General features: G+C 38.6%; 2 protein-coding genes across 3 annotated transcripts in view; one reads left to right on the top strand and one right to left on the bottom strand.

The window, feature by feature from the left end:
* TPR (translocated promoter region, nuclear basket protein) overlaps positions 1-954 on the bottom strand; it is a 42,062-nt gene extending 41,108 nt beyond the window's left edge. For both annotated transcript variants that reach the window (XM_086752869.1, XM_086752870.1), the window contains exon 1: positions 773-954. In XM_086752869.1, coding sequence (XP_086608995.1) covers positions 773-923 — 151 coding nt within the window. In that variant the 5' untranslated portion in view covers positions 924-954. The remainder of the gene's footprint in view (positions 1-772) is intronic.
* Positions 955-2,333: 1,379 nt separating this feature from the next.
* Positions 2,334-19,380, top strand: ODR4 (odr-4 GPCR localization factor homolog). The gene is made up of 13 exons (XM_086754002.1): positions 2,334-2,434; positions 2,836-2,967; positions 3,342-3,437; positions 4,495-4,601; positions 5,798-5,834; positions 5,966-6,106; positions 6,754-6,849; positions 7,355-7,420; positions 8,790-8,918; positions 9,611-9,701; positions 11,307-11,492; positions 17,001-17,093; positions 18,300-19,380. Exons 1-13 carry the CDS (start codon positions 2,336-2,338, stop codon positions 18,365-18,367), a joined length of 1,341 nt encoding a protein of 446 aa, XP_086610128.1. The 5' UTR covers positions 2,334-2,335; the 3' UTR covers positions 18,368-19,380.
* The last annotated feature ends 1,324 nt before the right edge of the window (positions 19,381-20,704 follow it).

Raw genomic sequence — 20,704 nt, 5'->3', positions numbered from 1 at the left:
AGAAAGGTTGAAAGAAAGGTAGAAATAAAGTTTACATCAGAAATATACCACCTACCCAATAAACCGACTCATGCTCACAACCCTGACCAGTGCTTGCACTCATAGAATCATCTACACTGCTCTGATTTCTACTCCAGTTCTCTACTGATATTGTTTTTCTGTGATCAAGTAACCCTTAAATCAATACAGAAACGTTGATTCTATCAGTAGCCTTTTATGGTTGTGGTCTTCAACATGGAATCTAACAGAAAAAGTATAAGCTTAAGACTATTTGACAGTTGCGTAAACAAATCATTACTTCGCTTGTGCTACAAGGATCAAAACAGCCTGTAGCATATCCATGCTTGTTCAAAATCTGGTGAAAAGCTGTTTTTTAAGCCCATTTTGCATGCAGTTTTAGCTCTGAGTAGTCCTTTGTAAAAAAAGAAAAAAAAAAATCAGACTCCTCTTGCCAAGCAAAAGTGAGAGATAAAACCCCACCATGTTTCAACTGACGGGGCCCCTTCCGAGCCAGAGAAGGCACACCCCCCCTCACCGGCCCCAGATCACCCCCGAAAGCGTTTCGAAGACAACACCTAGCCCGTCCTCAGCCCGTCCCCAGCCGAGCTGCTAGCCCGCTGCCCCTGCCCAGGCACCGGGAGGAGTGGATACGGCTCAGTCCCTGGGCAGCGCAGCCCCCTCCGCAGCAGCACCGCGGGGCCTGCCCCGTTCCCGCTGCCCTCTCACCTCCGTTCCCACCCTCCCAGCTTCCCCTCTCCCTCTCGGCACTCACCGCTGTCCACCTTGAAGCGCTCATGCCTGGCTCGGAGCCCGTCGATTTCGCTCTGCTGATCGGCCAGGAAGCGCTCCAGCTTCCCCTGCACCGGCCTGGGCAGCTTGGAGAGCTCAGCCCGCTCTAGGACCTGCTGCAACACGGCCGCCATCTTGGAAGCAGCCGTTGCGCTTTCCGGCCTCGCCGCCACCGGCCGCGACGCGCCCAACCGCGCAGATGCGACAACACCGCATGTGCGAGCAGGCGGACCGGGCCCCGCGGGATCACGGGAAGTGTAGTTTTCCAGGGAACGCCAGTCCCCACTGTGAGTACTTCCGTTTCCGGTAGGGCGACTCTTTCCGCCACGTTGAGCGAGGCGAGAGTTGCTGGTTAATGCGTGAAAGCAGCTAAAATCGAGACAGGGGGCCCGAAGGCTTCGTCCCGCAGCTCGCAATGAGAGCGCTCGCTCTTCCACGGCGATCTTTGCTCCCTGGAGCTGCCGGAAGAGGCGTTACCGCTCCCGCCACTCAAAGCGTGGCGGCGCTGGCGCGGGGGCTCTCCTTCTGCGCGCCCTTTTCCCGCGCGCGAGCCGGCGGCGGCGTGCGTCATCCCCGCGTGCCGTGGCGTGAGCGGCGCCTGCCGCTGACGTGGGCGCCGGTCACCTGCGGGCTCGGCTGAGGCGGCGGCCGAGCCGGGGGGCCTGGTGGCGGCGGCGGCCGAGCCGGGGGGCCTGGTGGCGGCGGTGGCGGCGGCGGAACCCGTCGGGCTGGTGCGGGGGTGACCCGCGCCCCGAGGCGGTGGGGGAGCTGTGCGGGAGCCGCCGCCGGGCCGCGGTGCAGGTACAGGCGGGCGCAGAGGTGTGCGGGCTGAGGTGCAGTGGGTGACAGCCTTCCCCTTCGCCCCCGTTCAGCTCCGCCGCCGCCCCTGTGCGGCTTTCTCCTGCAGAGGCCTCTGCGGGGACTCAGAATGCGCTGTACTTCCTCACCGTGTGCTCTTTGGCTTCAGCTTTTTCATAGTTTTTTTTTTTTTTTTTTTTGGGAAAGTCCTCGAGCTGTAAAGATGCCCTTATGGGTAGTCCACAGACGCTGTGCTTTAATGCCTTAGGGATTGGAATGAAAACTGTGCATGGCACGTTTAAGTGTGGAATTTATCAAGTTTTAAGTACAAGTGTGGAATTCATCAAGTCCCTCGAAGAGGAATGTGAATGCAGAAATGCATGCTTTACGTTCTGGCCGCTGATGAAACATGATGCAGCAAGAAATTGTTGCTTGAAGACATGTTTTTAATTGCATTTACTTGCATAGCTTGCCATAGAATTTCAGTGGCAGATATTTAAAATAATTTTCTTTCAAGTAACGGTCACATACTTTTTCCTCTAGTATGAGAGAGTTATGTTTTTCATTTACAAAAACAAGCTTGCAGATTGTAGAGCTATGTAACTAACCTTTGTTGACAGATAATGTATTCAGGATCTTTGAGACCCTAATTTTCATGTAACCGGCATAGTATATGTATGTGCTTTGACTTTATACATCACTTATTTTCTAGGTTGAACCTACAATACTTAGTCTTAAACCTGCAGCAATGGGGAGAACTTATTTTGTCGAGGAAGCGATCGGGCAGTATCTTTCAGAGCTCAGCACAAAATTAAAGCCGTATGTCACTGGCCTGTTAATAGGGCAGGTAAGTGTGAAATATCTGAAGCCTGTTCCATTCATTCATGTTAACAGGGGAAAACCCCCTTGGCCTTAATTGTCTGGGATAAGTCCGTTAATGTCACATTGAGTTTGTATAGTGCAGGAGGGCGGTAATATGACTAGAAGGGTCTCCTGTAAAGGGTTCGCAGTGTCCACCAGCTACTCGAGTCTTTTCAGATCATTCTGTGAGAGGTAGGACCCCCAGAAAATAAACAAGGCTTTAGGGCAGGGGCAAATTAATGAAGGAACTATTTTTAGTAACAGATTACTACAGAGTGTGATGATACCTACTGTAAAGCAGACCTTACAGTTACTATGTTACACAGTATATTCTCAGACTTGATATCAGCTTCATGGTATATTTGCTTATATTGATGCTTTTGAAAGTGTTCTTCCCAAAGAGACTACGTAATTCGAGCTGTTAGAACGCCGCCAAAGGAAGAGCAGAAGGAAGACAACATCAGTCCTTCAAAACTGGCATCCATTGATGAAGAATGGATAACTACACACGCCACTCAGGTAGCACAGTATGAGTTAATAAAGGGGATGGGAAGAACAGAAAAGAAATAAGATAGTTTTTGTCAGTCTCATCCCTTCTGTAATCTCAAGTGCTTTTCTCAAGGTAGAAGAACCTTCCTAACCATACTAGGCACAGATATTTTAAACCAAAATATCTGTGGTGTTTTCTAAGTTTATGATGAAACAGAGACTTGGTAGAACTGAGGTCAGAAAATCTGCGAATGTGTTCCTATATTTCAGAGGACCCTGTAAGTGAAAAACAGTCTTGATTATTTAATTCCTGCTCTTGATGCATGCTTGTCTCATTAGAAATTTAGTTACGTGGTTGATAGATCTCTGATTCCTATTAATAAATGTCCATTTTTATTTCTAAGGTTTCTAGAATGCTTCCTGGAGGCTTGTTAGTTCTTGGTGTATTTATTATTGCAACACCAGAACTGTCAAAAGAGAGTCAAAATGCTTTGCGCAAGGTAAGTAGACTTCCTGGTAGAAAGACAGGAATATCTTTAGGTGTGTAGCTGAGTAATTTTCTGTCATTGACTGGGGTAGATACGGGTTGGCTTGTTGCTTTATATCTAAGCGCACAAATCTGGTTTGAAAGATGGTTTTGAGACTGAAACCTCAGAAATTGCTGTCCTATGGGACTGTGCCACAGCTTGTATTTGCTAACTTTCTATTTCTTGTGATAACTGTTACTGCAGTAGCAAACCTTACTGTATTTACTGAAAGCGGACATTTTGGCTAAGTCCTTATGGTGCAGTTGTTAGTAATGGTAGCATGTTAGCATTTTTGTCTGAATTAATTGTTCAGATTAGAGGTGTTTACAGCAGTGAAAGATCTATAGCTCTGATTCCTTTGAAAGGAATATCTTGTATAGAGCTAGTGGTATTTGACTTGGCTGGGGGGGTTATATTTAAAAACTGCTTAGAATGTGCTACTGTCTGATAGACTTAAAATGCATTTTTTTTTTTTTGTTTTCGTAAGTTAAGTGTGGTAAGTGATTTAAACTTGAGTACGTTTTGAAGCCTAAGGTCCAAGATCAGTTTTGGCAGTGCAATGCAATTGTGTCTCAGTTGTGACTACTGAAACTAGTAGCCAAGAAAAAAAGATGAGCTGTGTCCAGGTGATCAGTGATTGCTGAACTAAAATCTGTTTTTTTTTTTTTTTTTTTTTAATCAGTAGTTATTTTGCACAGCTGTCTTTCGTGAGCCTCAACTGATAGACATAAAGCTGTAATATTTTTGTAAGGAGAAAAGCCTACAAGATGAATATGTGGTTGTTGCTTGATTTGATTTGTAAAGGAGCTGAATTAAGATTTGATGAGCAACTTTCTCTTTGGAGTAGTTGCCTATGAGTCTTTGTTGAATCTTCTTTTGACATGGTGTTTTGATAACACGTAAGCTGTATTTCCCATTTATACATAATTATGATATCACTTGGGCTTAGAACTTTAGTACAAGACTATTTTCTGGAAATTATAATGCATTAGTTTTGTGGGAAAATCAGTAATACTTTTTTCATCTTTAGCTAATCTTCTCAGTGGAAAAGTCCTTGACTAAAAGAAGGCTCTGGAAACCTGCTGAGGAGGAGGTCTCAGACAGAGCAGCTCTTCAAATTTGTTCTGCTACAAAAAAGTATCCTTTATTAGCAAGGCCTGTGAGCTGACACAGGCAGGATGCAGGAGCAAACACAAAACCACGAATGAAATGGAAAGAGTAAATTTATTTTCATTAGCTTGTGAGCTGGGGGATCTCTGAAGCAACACCTGGGCAGGGGCACGCAGGCACCGTGGAGCTCAGTCCTTGCTAGAGAGTTTGAGAGCAAGAGAGAGTTACCGAAGCTGCTGGTTTTGCCTGTGTACCAGGGATTCATGCAGGTGTAGTTTGCCACTGCGCTTAGATCTTTCTCAAAGCAGGGCAAGAATCTCGAGCGTGTTCGATAGGGCGCCTCTGAATCTATCACAGACCTTTATTATCGAAACAGAGAGGTGCTACTTGTCAAGCATGCAAAACTAAACAACAATTAGTATGGTGTATGGGTTTTTTGAGACCCCAGCTGCAAGTGACTTGAACAATCCTCCTCACCAGTCTTCTGTTATTTTCCGCTGCAGGCTTTATTGATTGAGACTGTTACCCCCAACCTCTCTTCTGTAGTTATTTCTGAGTAAATTATATGTTGGGAGGAGGAAGTTGTTTGAGTTCAAATATGCGTAGACCAGTCAGCTGAAATAATGAAGTTGTCTGGTTAGCCATGAGTAAGACTATTGACCCTTTTACCCTTGCAAAACTTAATTTTTTTTTTTTTCTTATTGTTAGGTTTGCCTATGTGGTGGCATCAACTTATGCCTTACCCTGTCAGTTTGATTTGCATGAATTGAAGAAAACATCTAAAATACTGTAGAGCTGCTTGAGCTTGGTGTTACCAGTGTTACTTATATGGGAGTGGGGACCTAGCAGGCCTGTGGGATCTGTACTAGTGCTGCAGAAGAATGCTGAGTCTGTTGATAGTGAGATAATACAAGGAGAGAAAGGAAGGTTTTTCCTCAGGGAGGTGAAAGAGATGAGGACAAATTGCAAATCGGTGCATTGATGATTCTCCCTGTGAATATCTATTGATCTTAATATATTTATAAGAGGTGGGACAGCATCAGTGTGGTAGTTGAGTTTACAGTCAAATGTTTTTCTAGTTTTTTACACTAATTAAAGGTGAGAAGTATCTTCAGAGCATAGGTTAGCTCAGCAAATAAATTAAGTAAAGGACAAAGCTAATTGTGAATTGTTCGTACTCATTTTTTTGCTTTTCACTAGATCTTTTTCTTTAAGTAGCAAAGAGTAGTTTGCCGAACCTATGATGTACAAGATCCAAAGGTAAGCTAACCATCCTGTGTGTCCTATACAGCTTTTAATGCATGACAAGTAATGTTGAAAAAAAAAAAAAATCTCTCTTTGAGTTATACTGTGTTTTATAAAGATGCTTTATTGCTCTTTTCTTTTCTCAGAGTTCAGCTAAACCAGCTGACTGGAAATATCAGAATGCTCTTTCTGCTTCCTGGTTAGCTTTGGACTGCACCGTAAATGTTAATATTCACATTCCACTTCTTGCTACTTCACCAAACCATGACTTGGAGAAGAATACCAAGGTAACTAACTGGCTGCAGTTGGTCTGTAGTTGGTTTGTAGTTGGTCTCTACGCTACTTTTTTTTTCTCTCTACTTTTTCTGTTGAGAATTAGAGAGAAACATTTTAGAGGAGTAGGACTAATGAGCAGAGAATCTTTGGCAGTTAATCATCTTTAAAATGTAGTATGAAGTTACTATGAGGCATTCATAGTATAAAAAATGTAGATAGCTTTTCTTCTGCTGTACTTAGTGTTGGTAGTTTCCTTTGCTGAAAATTATTTAGCAATTGTCATGAATATTCCAACTAAAATCTCTTCTGCTTCACCTAGTGAAAGTTTACATCTAATTAGAACAGAGGTCTGGGATGCTTTTAATATGAATTGACTTTCAATAGGCTGCATCCCTCTCTATGAAAATCAAAATCCTGGGGTAACACTTCAGTATTTTGAAATGCTTATTTCTTAATGGATATGTTCTGAACAAGTTGGTTTTAAGGTTTAACTTCGAAAAAACATAGACAGATTTTTCACAGACTTTGAAACTCTCTGAGTAACTGTTGAAACATGAAAAATTTGCATTTCTGTAATTTTCAGCATGATACTGTCTGACTCTTGCAGTGAAGTTCTCTTTCATCTTATGGGATTTTTGTGTTTTAACTTTTTTTAAAGAATGGGTTAAATCGATGGTCAAAACAGATAGAAGATAGTGTTTTTCTGATCAATGGGCAAGTTAAAGATGATGACACAGAACTACTGGAAGGACAGGTGAGTACTGAAATGAGGAACTGAACTCTAGTAGATGTGTAATTAGAACCTCCAGTGTGATAAAGCATTGACTGAGTCTTCTGCACGATACTTGTTGATCTAGTGGCCTTGAACTGCTTGAGTGCCCAACTTCATTGCTGCAGATTGCCTCTTCTTCCGCTGGCAGTGTAAATGCAGTAATTATATGTGAAGTCTGATGAAAATTTTTCTATGTGCTGTTTCCTCGTTAAAGAACACGAGTAAGGTGTGAATGTAGGTGATGAGATTTTGAAGACCTATGTATGTCTAAATATTTAACGAAGAGTGGGAGCACCTTGTTTCACTGATGCATTCCTCTTTTAGTTTTGTAATTATATTCTCATGGCTGTTTTCTATGTGCTATTTTTCTTTCTTAAAAGCTATAAGCTGGGGCACATTTTATACCATAGTGAGGAGACTTTGAGTCAGGGAGATTTTTTTTCTTTTTTTTCCTGTTTCATGAAAAAAAAAATTCTTTTCCCCTCAGAAAAAGTTAAGAGGAAATACTCAGTCCAGCACTCAGTTTTCTGATGTCAAGGTTCTGACACAACTGGTAAGTGTTTAGTGGTTTGTAAAATATAAACTTGCTGCTATCATATAAAATAGAATGAAAGATAAAATAACATTCTGATTTGTTGTCTAGAAATCCAATCCAGCTTACTTTTCCCCTTCATGGATGTTGACTGTAGAACTGATTGTGGACAGATCTGCGTATTTTGTGTCTTCAGAAATTCTTGTGGTGTGATAACCGCATTGTCTAAAAACTGCTCGGTATAGCTGTAAGGAAAATTTGAAAAACTAGTTACAGAAATGAAGTCCTGCAAATGAATTCATTTGATAGTAGGACACCTGTACATGCCTGCATACTTTGACTTAAAGGTGACTTGGCATTGTTCTGGAGTTCAGAATGACCCCTACGCTTCAACTTGCCTCGGTTAGCTATGGGCGTTTACTTGAAAGCTTTGGTCAGAATCTCAGTCACTAGTTCTGGATTAAGGTGCAGATCCTGTGAACTGAATCATAATTTGGAGCTGTTGGATCTGTGTCAGGAGTTTCCTCTCCACCAGAGTTGATGCTGATGTGAACCATGAATTGGGTGCCCCAGTCTAGGTCCTAAAATCCGAATGTGTCCAGGCATTGTTTTGTAGGATTCTTGCGCAGCAAAGGCCATCCCATTTTGTCAGGTAGTTCCTGAATTCTCTGAAGTTATGTTTAGCAAAACTTTTAGAAATGTATAAAATGGCATTTTAAAGACTTGGTGAGTATCTTGGCTTCTTTTGTTATTTTATTGTTCCAATGGTTAATTGCCTCAGAGAAAGGAAAGGTTTTTATTTTGGCAGAGGTAGTTATGCAGTTCATGTGGAAGTTACGCATCCATGTTTTGTCTTATTGTGCTTCATGCAGCACACTCATTGTTTTGGTAATTAGGTGAATATTTCCAGGCAACAGTTTGATACAGTTCTAAATGTGACCACATCTATAATTTAGTACTGACTGATGGGATGACTCTCAGGATACCATAGGTTATGCGCACTATATGGTAAACATATAAACTTAATCATTCAAAAAAAAAATCTTAAAAAGATTTTTTAGATTACAAAACTAATATTGGCCACAAACCACTTGCCTGGAAAGTTTTAGAAGTCTTATAGGCACAAATATTTAAATTGCAAGAAATAGAACATCTGGAAAAGTAAATACATTTTCCATAATGGAAAAGGAGAGAGATTTTCAGTCTTAACTAACAAAACTAAAAAAAAAGGGCAAAAAATAAAACAATAGAGAGTTATAAATTAGGAGAGAAAACAATTTATATGTAAATATCGTAAGATATGCTGTTAGTATCCTAGTTCTATTTTTTTGTTACTCATGCTGCAAGTGCCTAGGTAACAAGATAAAACTGAAACACGTTTATTTTTCAGTCCCAGGGTTCAAGTCATAGATCAACTGCTACAGTCCAGGTGTGCAGCGGTTCCATCAATCTCAAAGGTGCTGTGAAATGCAGAGCCTACGTACATAACAACAAGCCAAAAGTTAAAGAAGCTATTCAGGTATTCAAAAGGTTGTTAATTCATTAGAAACATTTTTCTGAAATACATGAAATGTGTCATACTGGTTTTTCTTTGTCAAAAGACTAGTCTAAACTGGTGTCAAGATGTTCATCCCCTTGAACATACAGATTTTTTTAGAAACCATCTGCATGTGTGATGGATTCAGGTCTTTTTGCACTTTTAGCAGGTGTATCTCCTGTTGTTAAGGCTGTTCTCTGATGAATCTTTACACAAATTGTCCAAGTGATTAGGCTGTGACAAATTTTCTTAAAATTAAAAGGTTACAGAATATAGTTTTGTATATGCGGGAAAATACAAATGTATTTGTTCAGTGTTTTTTAAAATCTTTTTTTCTTCTCCTTTCAATACCTTGTGATTATTTTTGTTTGTTTTTAATAGCATTGTTTAGAAGTTGTCAGTTCTTATTCTAACAATGCTAACATTTTCCTCAGCTCTTGAGTTTTTGGTTTGTGGTTTTTTTTCTTTTTTTCTTTTTTTTTTATTTAATTCTTTTGATGTTGGCTTGTCTTTATTGGAGCTCTTAAAATTCCTTTTAGAGTTTTTATGTTCTGGAAAAACTATTCTTTCATCATGGGTTAAACCCTATAAGGGACTTATTTTGTTGTTTCTTAGTAGTCAAAAGTTTTACAAATCGCTTTTACATTACTGATCTTTTCACTTTGTCCTTGCAGGCTTTGAAAAGAGACATAATAAACACATTGAATGATCGATGTGAAATACTATTTGAAGATCTCATTATAAATAAGGGACCTCACAAAAAAAGTAAGAATTCAGATTAAAAAATTGCTTACATTTGCAGTGAATTTTAGTTCTAATAGAAAATTCTGCTGGGATACTGAAGTTCCAGTTTGGTTAGAACAGAATAAAAAGCAAATAGCATAATTTCTGTTTGGCAGCCTAGACTTTTCCTTAAATTGTGAGTATTTTTGTCAAGTTCAGATGTGTTCTCTGGCATCACAGTTTTCACACAAAATTTGTGTTCGGTTCTCATGACCACAAAAAGCAATTTCCGCTTCTTTGTCACTGATCATAAGTTTAGTAATTTAAAAAAATTCTGTAATTGAAACTTCTGTCACTGAAGTTCTAACTGTAACGCGCACATTTTTGAATTCTTATTATATTTTTAAGTTACTGTATGATATTCCTATTAATATTGAAGTTGCTAAAACTTGGGAGGATTAAAAGAACCAGCTGGACATGGCCTTCCATGTTCTTATATCACCTATGTTATGAATGCTAGTGGACACGAGCTCTAAAGTTCAGTGGTTCATCTGCATTAAATTAAATGCGCCATTGTATGTGGTGATTATAATGTAAATAAGTATCCTAATTATTCTTTTAACTAACTATACAAATACATCATTTGTGTAGTCTCTGCTCTCAGACTTATTTCTCTTCATCAAATACTATTTGACAGGCTTTAGTGTCTTTTAAAGCAGTAGTTCTTGTTTCAGCACCTTGAATAATTGCTGAATTGCATTAGCTTGGATTTAACAGAGCACCGTGCAGTGGACAGAACACAAAGCAAATTGATCTAATGAAAATAAAACTTCTTATCGTGTTTATATTAAAAACTAAGGGGGTATATGCTGAGCCTACATCTCCTAGCTTATGCTGGGTGATTCTTTAAATTTATTTGAGTCAGTGCAACGCTATCAAGTTACCTTCATGTTGTTGTGTTATTTTCTTTAGGTCTTTTTTAAACCAGATATTACTAGTTAATTGAAATATACCAATTGAAGATCTTATGTAAAGAAAAGCCTTTTAAAAGATAGGATAGTTGGTAGTGATTTTGGAAGAAAGAAAAATTGAAAGAGGTTGACTGTGTAAGGAAAAACGATTAATGTTCAGAATTACCGTTTGCTTCAGGATAATGTGGTTTGGTTTTATGTTAGCCAAATTTATCCAACCTGCGTGATTTTCGATTGTGTGCAGTTTTCGGTTTCTTCTTTAGGTGGCAGCCGTACTTTGTGGCGTGAAGCAGCCGAATGTTTGCAGTCCTTTGTGGTGTTGAAATTACGTGCTGTTCTGTGTACACTCTTATCTGCAGTCTTTCTCAGAGTTCTTTTGCTAGTCATTCTAAACATTAAAAAAAGGCCGTTGAAGATTTTATGATCTATTCTGGAGATCTCTCGGGTATTTCTGGAGAGACTAATGTAAGAACATAAATCAGTATAGTAGCAACTAAAACTTTCATGAAATGGTACCAACTAAGTAAGGCGTGCCTAAAAACATGTTTTTTGTACAGAAACCTTGAGCATTTCTTTTGCAATAGCATTATCTTATGGTCAGAGATTAATGAGTAATCTTATCGTAACTGGCAAGGCTTTTATTTGGATGGCATTTTTTTTCCCCCTCTTCTTTTAGATTTTGAGAGAGAATATCATGTCTTACCTCAAAGGCTGTTTGTTCCTCTTGCTGGATCCAGTGTGATGCTCAGTGATTATAAGTTTGGTGATGAGGCCGCTGGAGAAATTCAGGAACGTTTTGTTGAAATGTTGGATCAATCTGTGCAAGCTGAAGATATCCATATAGCAGAGGACATTAACACAGGTAAATACCATATCTGAGAACCAGGATAGACTGCATCATAGGTTACGAAAATGTTGGCTAATGGTACAGACCAGTTTTATCCAGATATGGATATGTTGGCTTCGTATCAAGCTGTAAGGGTTTGTATCAATCTAATTATAGTTTAAATACTTTTGTGAAAAGTGGTGAAGGTTCTTGCAGTTTTTGTATTTGACTTGTAACAGACCTCACTCTCTTCTCTCAAATATTTTGCTTTTTCACTGCATTATCTTGGCACACATGGCTCATGATCTACAGTAGATACACAAACACATGATTGAACAAGGCTTGCGCACATTACTCTGCACATTAATTAAGGATGATTCTATATTGGCAAATAAACTGTAAGAAAAATGTGTAAAGCTTTATATTCTGGTTACTATTTTAGTAGTTCAACTCTGCTAGTTTAAGTGGTGCGTAGTTCTGATACTACGTAGAATAAGGTACAATGAGATGTTGAGAGATTTAGTCAAATCTACTGTTTTTTCACTAAATATTAAAAAATACATATATAGTCTACTTTGTCTTTCAGGAAGTTCTCGTGTTAGAACCCAACTCTCTCAAAAATACAAAGTACCTTTCTTTGTTTTGTGTGTTTTAATTTACGTATCAAATGTTTTGAATTTTTGTGATTCACCTGAAATAGAAAGAGAGCATGCTTTTTCATTTTCTGCTGAATGCTTCTAAGTTTATAATCTGATTATGAGACTGTTGTATTCCTTAATATTGCAGGAATTTTGCTGTAATCTAATTGCTCACTTTGTTTTTCTGAATATTTCTGGCTTATATAGTGTCTTGTTGTTTTTTCCCATACAGCTTTGATTTCAATGTAGGAGTTAAGTCTGTAGTTGAAATGCATCTAATAATACTTCGTTAGATCTTATGGAATACATTTAATCATAGAATCATAAAATGGTTAGGGTTGGAAGGGACCTTCAAAGGTCATCTAGTCCAACCCCCCTGCAAGGAGCAGGGACATCTCCAACCAGATCAGGTTGCTCAGAGCCTCATCCAGCCTGGCCTTGAACGCTTCCAGGGATGGGGCACCCACCACCTCTCTGGGCAACCTGTTCCAGTGTTCTACAACTCTCATTGTAAAAAATTTTCTCCTAATATCCAATCTAAATCTACCTCCCTCTATTTTGAAACCATTACCCCTCGTCCTATCACAACAGGCCCTACTGAACAGCCTCTCCCCATCTTTCTTGTAAGCCCCCTTGACGTACTGGAAGAAACATTTAATTTCTTCCCTTTTTTTCCCCCATCAATGTGAATATTAGCTACAGATTACAGCTTTATAACTTAAATTAAAAACAAAACAAAACACTGATTCTCAGATAAGAACTTTTGGGCACTTTTTAATATTGGTATTCAGGGACAAAAAATGGAAAATGTATCCATGAGGTTGTTGTGTATGGTGAACTGTGATTACTGTTCTTCTCCTTGACCTACTTGTTTGCTTGGAGGGTTTTTTTGGTTTGTTAATTTCAGACCTATCCATAAATTCCTAAGTTGTTCAAAGTTAATCAGTTTTCCCAGGTTTTAACTAACCCTGTTAGCAGTGAATCTGACTTACTATCCCAAGAAATAAAAGACATACACAGCTGAAGAACATCAAGAAAAACAGGAAAGCCAATAAAAATCTGTCTTGCATTATAAGGGTAATTTTAATAATCTTAAAGCTAGTTATTACTGAGCTTTAAGGAATTAATACATCTTAGGGAAGCAAATTAATGTTGTTGTAGTGGTGGAGATAGGCGTGGGGCAGACAAGGTGATTCAGTTTAGCTTTACTGCTTATGTAAGGAGGTATGATCTGGAGGTCGGAAGAAAGCACAATTAGACTAACAGCAGTGCATCCCAAATATTTGGCACCATTAGTATGGATTTGATGCCATTACTACGTGTAAAATGATGTCCAGGTAGCTCACAAAATGAATTTCTGTGTTCTTGCAGCTTGCTAGTTATACAGTTAGGTGTGTGCAATGTATTTTCTTTTTTTTTTTTTTTAACATAAATTAAATCAAGTGCGTAGTAGAGGAAAGGGGAAAAACAAAGAGTATATTGGAAAAAAAAAATGAGGGTGACCTTGTTTGAGTGAAAAACCATAAAGTTTGTCTGTAGAACGAGTTCTGTTAGTTGCCATGGTAGTAATAATGCTATCAGCACCGTGCTGTTCAATTCTTGTTATTATTGTTACGGCATTATCAACTTGTTGTTTATTAAAATCACAAGCTATTTATAGACTTTTATTAACACCCAGAAGGCCATTTTAGAAATTAGACCTGTTAATTGTGGAACAAGTGTTCTGTGTTGTAAGAAAAAGCATTATTTATGCAATTTGATTTTTATTAGTACTTGGGTATAAAGTGTCTAAGTATTGCTGTAAACATGTTTTTGAGACATAGTGAGAGTTTGGGGTTTCCCCTGTGTAAAGGCTTTTTCAGTGCATCATTTCAATTTGGGTAGCGTTTGTGTTTCTCAAAGCTTAGCACTCTCTTTATTAATAATAATCAGTATTCAGTAATGGTGTAAAAACTGGTTTGTAGTGAATTTTGACATCGGCCTTTCTGTCTGTATCAAAATTCTTGTCATCTTAGGCACCAACCTTGAATTAACTAGAAATGCTGTCCATAGTGAAGTTCTGGGGAAAGTTTGCTGATAAAAAGAGTTCTTTAAAATTCAAGAACATGAACAGGCTTTACAAATAATTTTTTTTTGTTACTCTTTAAAATAAGCACTTAAGAGGATCTAATCAGTATAGCCAAAAGATATATTTTTTTTTTAAAGCAGCTTTTAGTCAAAACATATGAAATAAAGATATCTTGAGAAGGTCAGTTTTATGTGCTTACTTAGTATGGCCTCTGCTGCTGTCTCCTATGGTTTGTTCTCTTGATTCCTTGTACAGCTCTCCAGGGAGGTCATGCTTTAAAATTGTCACATGGAAAAGAGAAAGTAAAAACTGACCTGTTGGTAATTGAGAGACAGCTCTAACGCTGTTGTTTCAAGGTATTTAGTGCCTTAATACAAGGAATCGAAAGCTCTGCATTTATGGTTTGATTTACTAAATCTCTGCTTGGTGCAGGGGCTGGGAGTGGTGCGTTAAATACCCTGAGTGGGTAAATGTAAATAAGACTTCAGCAGTGGTAATCACTTCCCCGTCTTTGTTAGCATGTTGAAGAATTAACAAAGAATGAAGCATTCATGTAATTGGTACTAGAAAGCATCTGCTTTTGAAAACTCTTTGTATGTTTTATACTACAGCTGCTTCAAATGCAAGTTTTCGTACCTTAATGGCATAAATGCCTTTGGTAACTAAATAACTCGAGGGTGTTTCTTTTTTTTTTTCTTTCTTTCCTCTTTTTTTATTTATTTATTTTAATTTTTCCCCCCTGCGCAAGCAAGCGTTGCTGCCTTGATGTACAGCTTCAAAAGTTACCTTCAGAAAAGTGCAACAGTTCTTAGAAAGATGCAAAGAAACAAAGTTAGAGGGCACAAACTATGCTACTTGCTCGTCAGAACTAAAGCAGTAGAACTAAAGCTAGTAGGATCTAGACCTCAAAGGTCACTCAAGAAATGTGGTCAGCTTCTCTAAAAGTGATACGTTATTTCAGGGAATTGAAAACTGTTAAGTAGTTTGGAGAAAATGTGGTGCTCTTACTGTGCTAGTTAAGGTACTTTCTTAAAAAGCTATCTTGCAACAATTATTTTGTTTATTCTAGTTGAGTATTTTTAGGCAGATAAGGATGTGTTTTCCTTTGTGGAGAAGAAAGTAATGATGAAACTACGGCCTCATTATGGAGCAGTGGACTTTGGAGATACGCGATGATTTCCCTTCAAAAAAGCACCCCTTGCATTGAAATTTTTTTGTCCTTTATTTTTCCTGCGTGTAGAGCTTGCAGAGAGGTCTCAAAGCAATGTTTATGCTTAATATATGCATATGTAGTTGTGTCTATATCTATATATCTTGCTATCCTGTTAGGTTTCATATCGGACAGTTATTAATTACTCTGCTGTAGTACATCCTACGCAAGGTCAGTTAGTTCAGGGCTAAAAATGGCTAAAGACAGATCCTAAATGTCTAGTTTGGGTGCTTTTGTGTGGCAGTAGATCTTGTGCAAGCTTGACTTAAGAAGACTTTAAAGACAATCATGCACATGACTCATCTTAGAAGACAGGAACAACCTTTCTGATCACACATCTAGATTATACATTTCCCCCATAGCTAATGATATGATAGAGAAAGTACTTTTCCATGAATCATTTTCATGTGAATCATACAAGGGTTGTGCCTTATTACTCAACTATGTAACTTGTAATTTGTAAGTGATTGACAACTTCACTCTGGAAATGGGAGATCTGTTTTTATTTGTTTAATATTCCAGAGTGCTAAAACTTGATATCTGGTACTGCTGTGAGGTTGTTTTCTTCATCTTCTGAACAAGAACAATCTGTTAGTCCTTTTTTCTTATCTCAGCATGCCCATTATGTTCTGTCCGAAGATGTCCAGATCTCACTGCAATAGCACAAACGCTTTCTCTTACTGTTGACTTGTCCACAAGATATCTGCAATAGTAGCTGCTGAATTGTAATCAGAACTTCTGACAAGTGATGCCTTAGCAAACTATCCTGGGAATGGGAAAGCAAATCAAAGACCTTTGGCCCACCACCATCAAGTGGCCTTATCAGCGAACTGCGTACTCCAAAGCATGCTTGCTCTGTGTGGGAGAAGCTAACAAGTTCAGCTAGAGGACTCAAGATTAATCCCATTCTTTCTCTCTTCCCCCTCTCTGACAAGCTGCATGAAGCCAAGTGTTTAGGAAAATCTTTGGAAAGGAAATGGATATGGGTTTGAATCCCCCCAGTCTGGAAATAGTCAGGCTCTCTCACATCCTGGCTGAGCAGTCTAAGGGTTAATAATTGTTCTGAAGGGGAACATGTCTTCTATGCCTACTCTGGAAGTGTGTTTTTAAGGGATCTTCAAAGAGGAATTTCCATGCTTTGAAAAAAAAAAAAAAAAATGTATGTCTGTTGGGTGGAGGAATAATGCTGGGCTCACTGTGTTAGTGGCAATGGGTTTTGCATCTAACTTGAACTCTGGACAAATGGCTTTAAAGAGAAAACTTTGATCCTGGAAGGTGCTTAATGGTTCTTTTTGATGGTTCCCTCTCAGAGCAGTCAAATTCTCCCCGGATTATGTAAAGGGGGTTGGATATGTTATTCTGAAAGCAGGGTGTAGAAAATGAGTTTTGGAACTCCTTCCCAAATGTATTTTTCTCTTTGTTTTTACTCTTCCAGCCATATAGAATAGTTAAATAGTACACTATTGCTACTGTACCATTTCTACTGTGATACTCTGGTGTTTTTCTGCCATAAATGTACTTTTTATAAAGTTCATATCAAGTTCTTGGCCATTTGCATTAGTTCAACTGTAAAACAGAACTGTTGGCTTTTTGTCTAGTATTTACTTCTTCACTTGGTTTCCATGCAGTTGACATTTGTCCAATTACTGACAACATGGATGACACACAACAGAAACAAGTAACAAAAGCAACGTTGCTGTTGAAACTTCAACAAAATATGGGTATGTTACTTCTCTGATTTTGCTATGGCAATCCAGAAACTATAATGGGCCCTTTCAATACTGCTAGATTCCACAGCATCGTTAATAAGCTGGTGAGATTAATGCAGTACTTTTCTAAATTGAGTTCCCATTTCAGTGGTTTAGGTGCAGGGTGTTTCTGGGGAGGAAAGAACTATAACCCACTGTTGGAACAAAACCAGTATTTGCATTCATTCAGCTGACAAGTCAATACAAAAGGCTCGTGTAGCTTTATTTCTCTTTTGGAGAGCCACCACTTCTATAATTCTGTACTTAAAAAAAAACCAAAAACAAACCCCACAGTTGAATGGCTGTGTCAAGTAGGCATCCATAAGTCGGCTAGTGACTCACTGATCTTCGGAAGCTGACAAATACACATGGGCTTGGGTGCTAATTGTCAGGCTCAATAACTCAGCGAACACCAGCCACAGAACTCTTCTTTCAAATACAACTTGTCCATGATACTCCTTCGTCCAGCTTTCACATACCTGTCTGCACTTAGTACAATTCTCTTTGCTGTGAGCTTTGACTGTCTTTTTGTATTAAATTATAGTTGCATTTTAGTCAACAAAACAGTAACTTCTGTTTTCTTTTCATTCTTAGAAGTAGAACATAATAACTGAAAGATTCAATATTACTAGCAGTAAATAAGTGTTTGCTGTGGATGTAAAAATGTTTTCCCTTGAATCATTACTCAGGTGTTTTGCTTTGTTTGTGTGTTGTCTTCTTCACGGCATCAGTAACGAGCATGTTAATCAGAAAATGACTGTTGTACTACAAAGAGCCTTGCAGAGTAGATGTAGTGCCACACAGAAAAGCTCAATAGGTTTTGTTTCTTATGATTTTAGTTATTTTTCCTGGTCTGATTCCTAGAATTCAGCAGTAGGGCAGAGTCAGTGCATTATTTTATAGGCCAGGATGTGGCTAAGGTATTACAGAAATATGTAGTCAGCTGGATTTTGGGAAGGATCCTGCTCTGATTAGAAATGTCATGTGGAGCTCTTATAATTTAATTATCTAACATCGTAGCTTTGGATTTAGGCTTAGCAGTGGTAGACAGTTTTTGGGGTGGCTCTTATTGCTTCTCGTCCTGCTTGTCATTCACCTTGACCCTGCCCTCCACACCCTAGCTGCTGATGACTGTGCTGCCCTTGCCACTCACTGAATGCATTTCCTTTGTTGTTGTAGGTGTGGTAATAGCAACTGCTGTTGCAGTCTTTGCATCGATCTTCTCTTTCAATTACTTCAGTGATTAAACTCAAGCATCCAGAGCTTCATGGAAGTACTGGCCAGTTACAAGATGGGAACATCTGGGTTTTATATATTAGTAATGAAGAATTGTTGCCTAGATATCACCGGTTAGATGTGCAGTATAGATTGTAGTGATAGGTTTGGTTACCTTGTTACAAGAAACAAATGTGGAACCTTCATTTTCTTCCTAGTTGCTCTTTTAATGTAAAATGCTACTACTGGTGTTTTTCAGACTGTTGGTAAGACTGGCATAGTTACCACCAGGTAACAGTTCTTACTTTGAGAGTTCCTTTGCTAAGAGAAATCTCATCTCATTGAAGTTAATTCGGTAAAAAGTTGATTTAATGAAGCCAACATTTCACCATATGCATTGTTTTAGGTAATATTAGTTAACTAGCATAAGTATACAAATAGTTTCTAGTAGTTTCAAGACTAGACCAGTTCAGCATGTAAATACCTTAGCTCAAGACCTGGAGAACTCAGAAAGCAATAAAATGCATAGAAATCAAGATGTGTATATGCCACCTTTTACCCAGTGACTCTGGATGAGAATTTCTCTCTCCAGCTCTGACTTAGTCATCGTTCTCTTGGAATATTAACTATTTCAGCCACAGCTTATATCTAGACCAGCCATTGTGGATTATCTTGTAGATACATGCAAGTTGTCAGCGCTGGTTGCTAATCAGGATTTTTAGATTATAAACAGATAGCTTTCCATTATGAGATACTCTTCTGGGCATGTTAGGCAGTAACATTACTGTTTGCTTGCTGTGAGGAGAGTGGAAGGAGAGAAGAATTCTAGTAATGTTGATAAAGATAACTCATATTTGAAATGTGACGTTCACTTGGATCTGAACTACAATAGAAAATAATTCCAGATTTCAGGGCATTTTAATGCCACTGCAAATTTCTTCTTTGTGTAAAGGCACCAGAACGCTAAGAAAAAATATAAACATAATCGAGAATGTACTGGGATGCTGTTAATAAAAGGCAACTATGAGCAAGATATCTTAAATACTATTGCCTCGTCTGTGTATTCTGTTTTCACATGTTTGCAAAAAGATCTGCTTTTAGTATTGTAACTGTATTTTGGAACACAGTGTTGATCTTTTGTGCTCAGTGTTGCTCGAGTAGAGCCTCTCAGAGGAAAGTGAATGTTGTAATGGAGGCACTGTTTTCAGGTAAGTACTTCAGCTGCTGCATGTTTTATAGATGGCGTGTTATTCTGTGCAAACAGGTGGATTCGGTAGGCAAAATGGCGTTATGCAGAAGCAGTTGATTCCAGGGGAGGCTGAGCGCTATCCAGAAATGAGATGCATTTTGTAACGCACTCCAAAATATGTTTGGTTTAAAAATGGGCCTGCTAAAATCTATTAGGAGGAGGAGCAGGTGAGTAATGAGAAGAAAGAAGGAGAAAAAACTCTGGTTTTCTTCCCCCACAACAAGCTTATTCAATGCTTGGTAAATGATAGTTTTATTTGTGGTGTTACTACAGACCATCAAATTAATCCTGCAGCTTATAACTCACTAGGTATCAAGGATCTGTGGAAGTCTAGTTTTCCAATTTGTGATTGGAAGAAAGCAAAGAAATAAGTTGCTTTGGATGAGATTTCTGCTTTAATGCAGGAGATTGCATTTAACTACTATCTGTGCAATAAGAACGTAGTTTAACCCTGTCAAAGAAAAAATGAGTAATTTGACTTGTATCTGCAGATTGAGGCTTCCAGTCATCCTGCTATGAGGAAATAGTGAATGTAGAAGAAAGCAGGTTCTTGCTTGTCTGAGAATTTCAGTAACCACGAGGGGATTTCATTGTTGTCATGCTTCCCATCCTTTTTGTACTGTTAGCCATTGATAATGTAAGAAAATGAGTTCTTTAAGAAAAACAAAAATATGTGTGTAAGAAAAAAGGAAAACAACTTTTAAAAAGTCTTACTTAACTACTCCTTAATTTTTGCTCAGGTTTCCTATACGTTTATCCTTTTCCTGCTACCTACATAACCTTCTGAAGCTTTGTTTGCAAAAACTCCATTGTGACTGAAATTGAACTTCGTTAACTTGAGTCCATATATATTTTTTTTTTTTATGTACATTCTAGAGGAACGGTTGGGACTTCCACAGCTGAAAATCTGACTTTTTTGAGTGTAGTTCTACAATTGATGTTATGGAATCATTTTACGGAAACCTTATTTTCTGTGCCATGTAGTTTTAAAAAGCTTCAGTGGTCTTGTACTATGACGTTTATAATTCCTCGCATCTGACGGGTAGCGTGTGGCATGCCAATATCAGACGTGCATCTACTAGAGCTTCTGTTCTCAGTTCAATCAGCACCGGCACCACTG

Source organism: Chlamydotis macqueenii, chromosome 8 (assembly GCF_036417535.1).
Source record: "Chlamydotis macqueenii isolate bChlMac1 chromosome 8, bChlMac1.mat, whole genome shotgun sequence".
NCBI lineage: Eukaryota > Metazoa > Chordata > Aves > Otidiformes > Otididae > Chlamydotis > Chlamydotis macqueenii.
This window is presented reverse-complemented; position numbering and strand designations above follow the sequence as displayed.

Bases quoted from the DNA above. Each gene is read 5' to 3' on its own strand.
- ODR4 (XM_086754002.1), top strand. From the start codon at position 2,336: ATGGGGAGAACTTATTTTGTCGAGGAAGCGATCGGGCAGTATCTTTCA. The intron at 2,968-3,341 runs GTAGCACAGTAT...TTTATTTCTAAG, and splicing joins TAACTACACACGCCACTCAG to GTTTCTAGAATGCTTCCTGG. The intron at 8,919-9,610 runs GTATTCAAAAGG...TTGTCCTTGCAG, and splicing joins AAGTTAAAGAAGCTATTCAG to GCTTTGAAAAGAGACATAAT.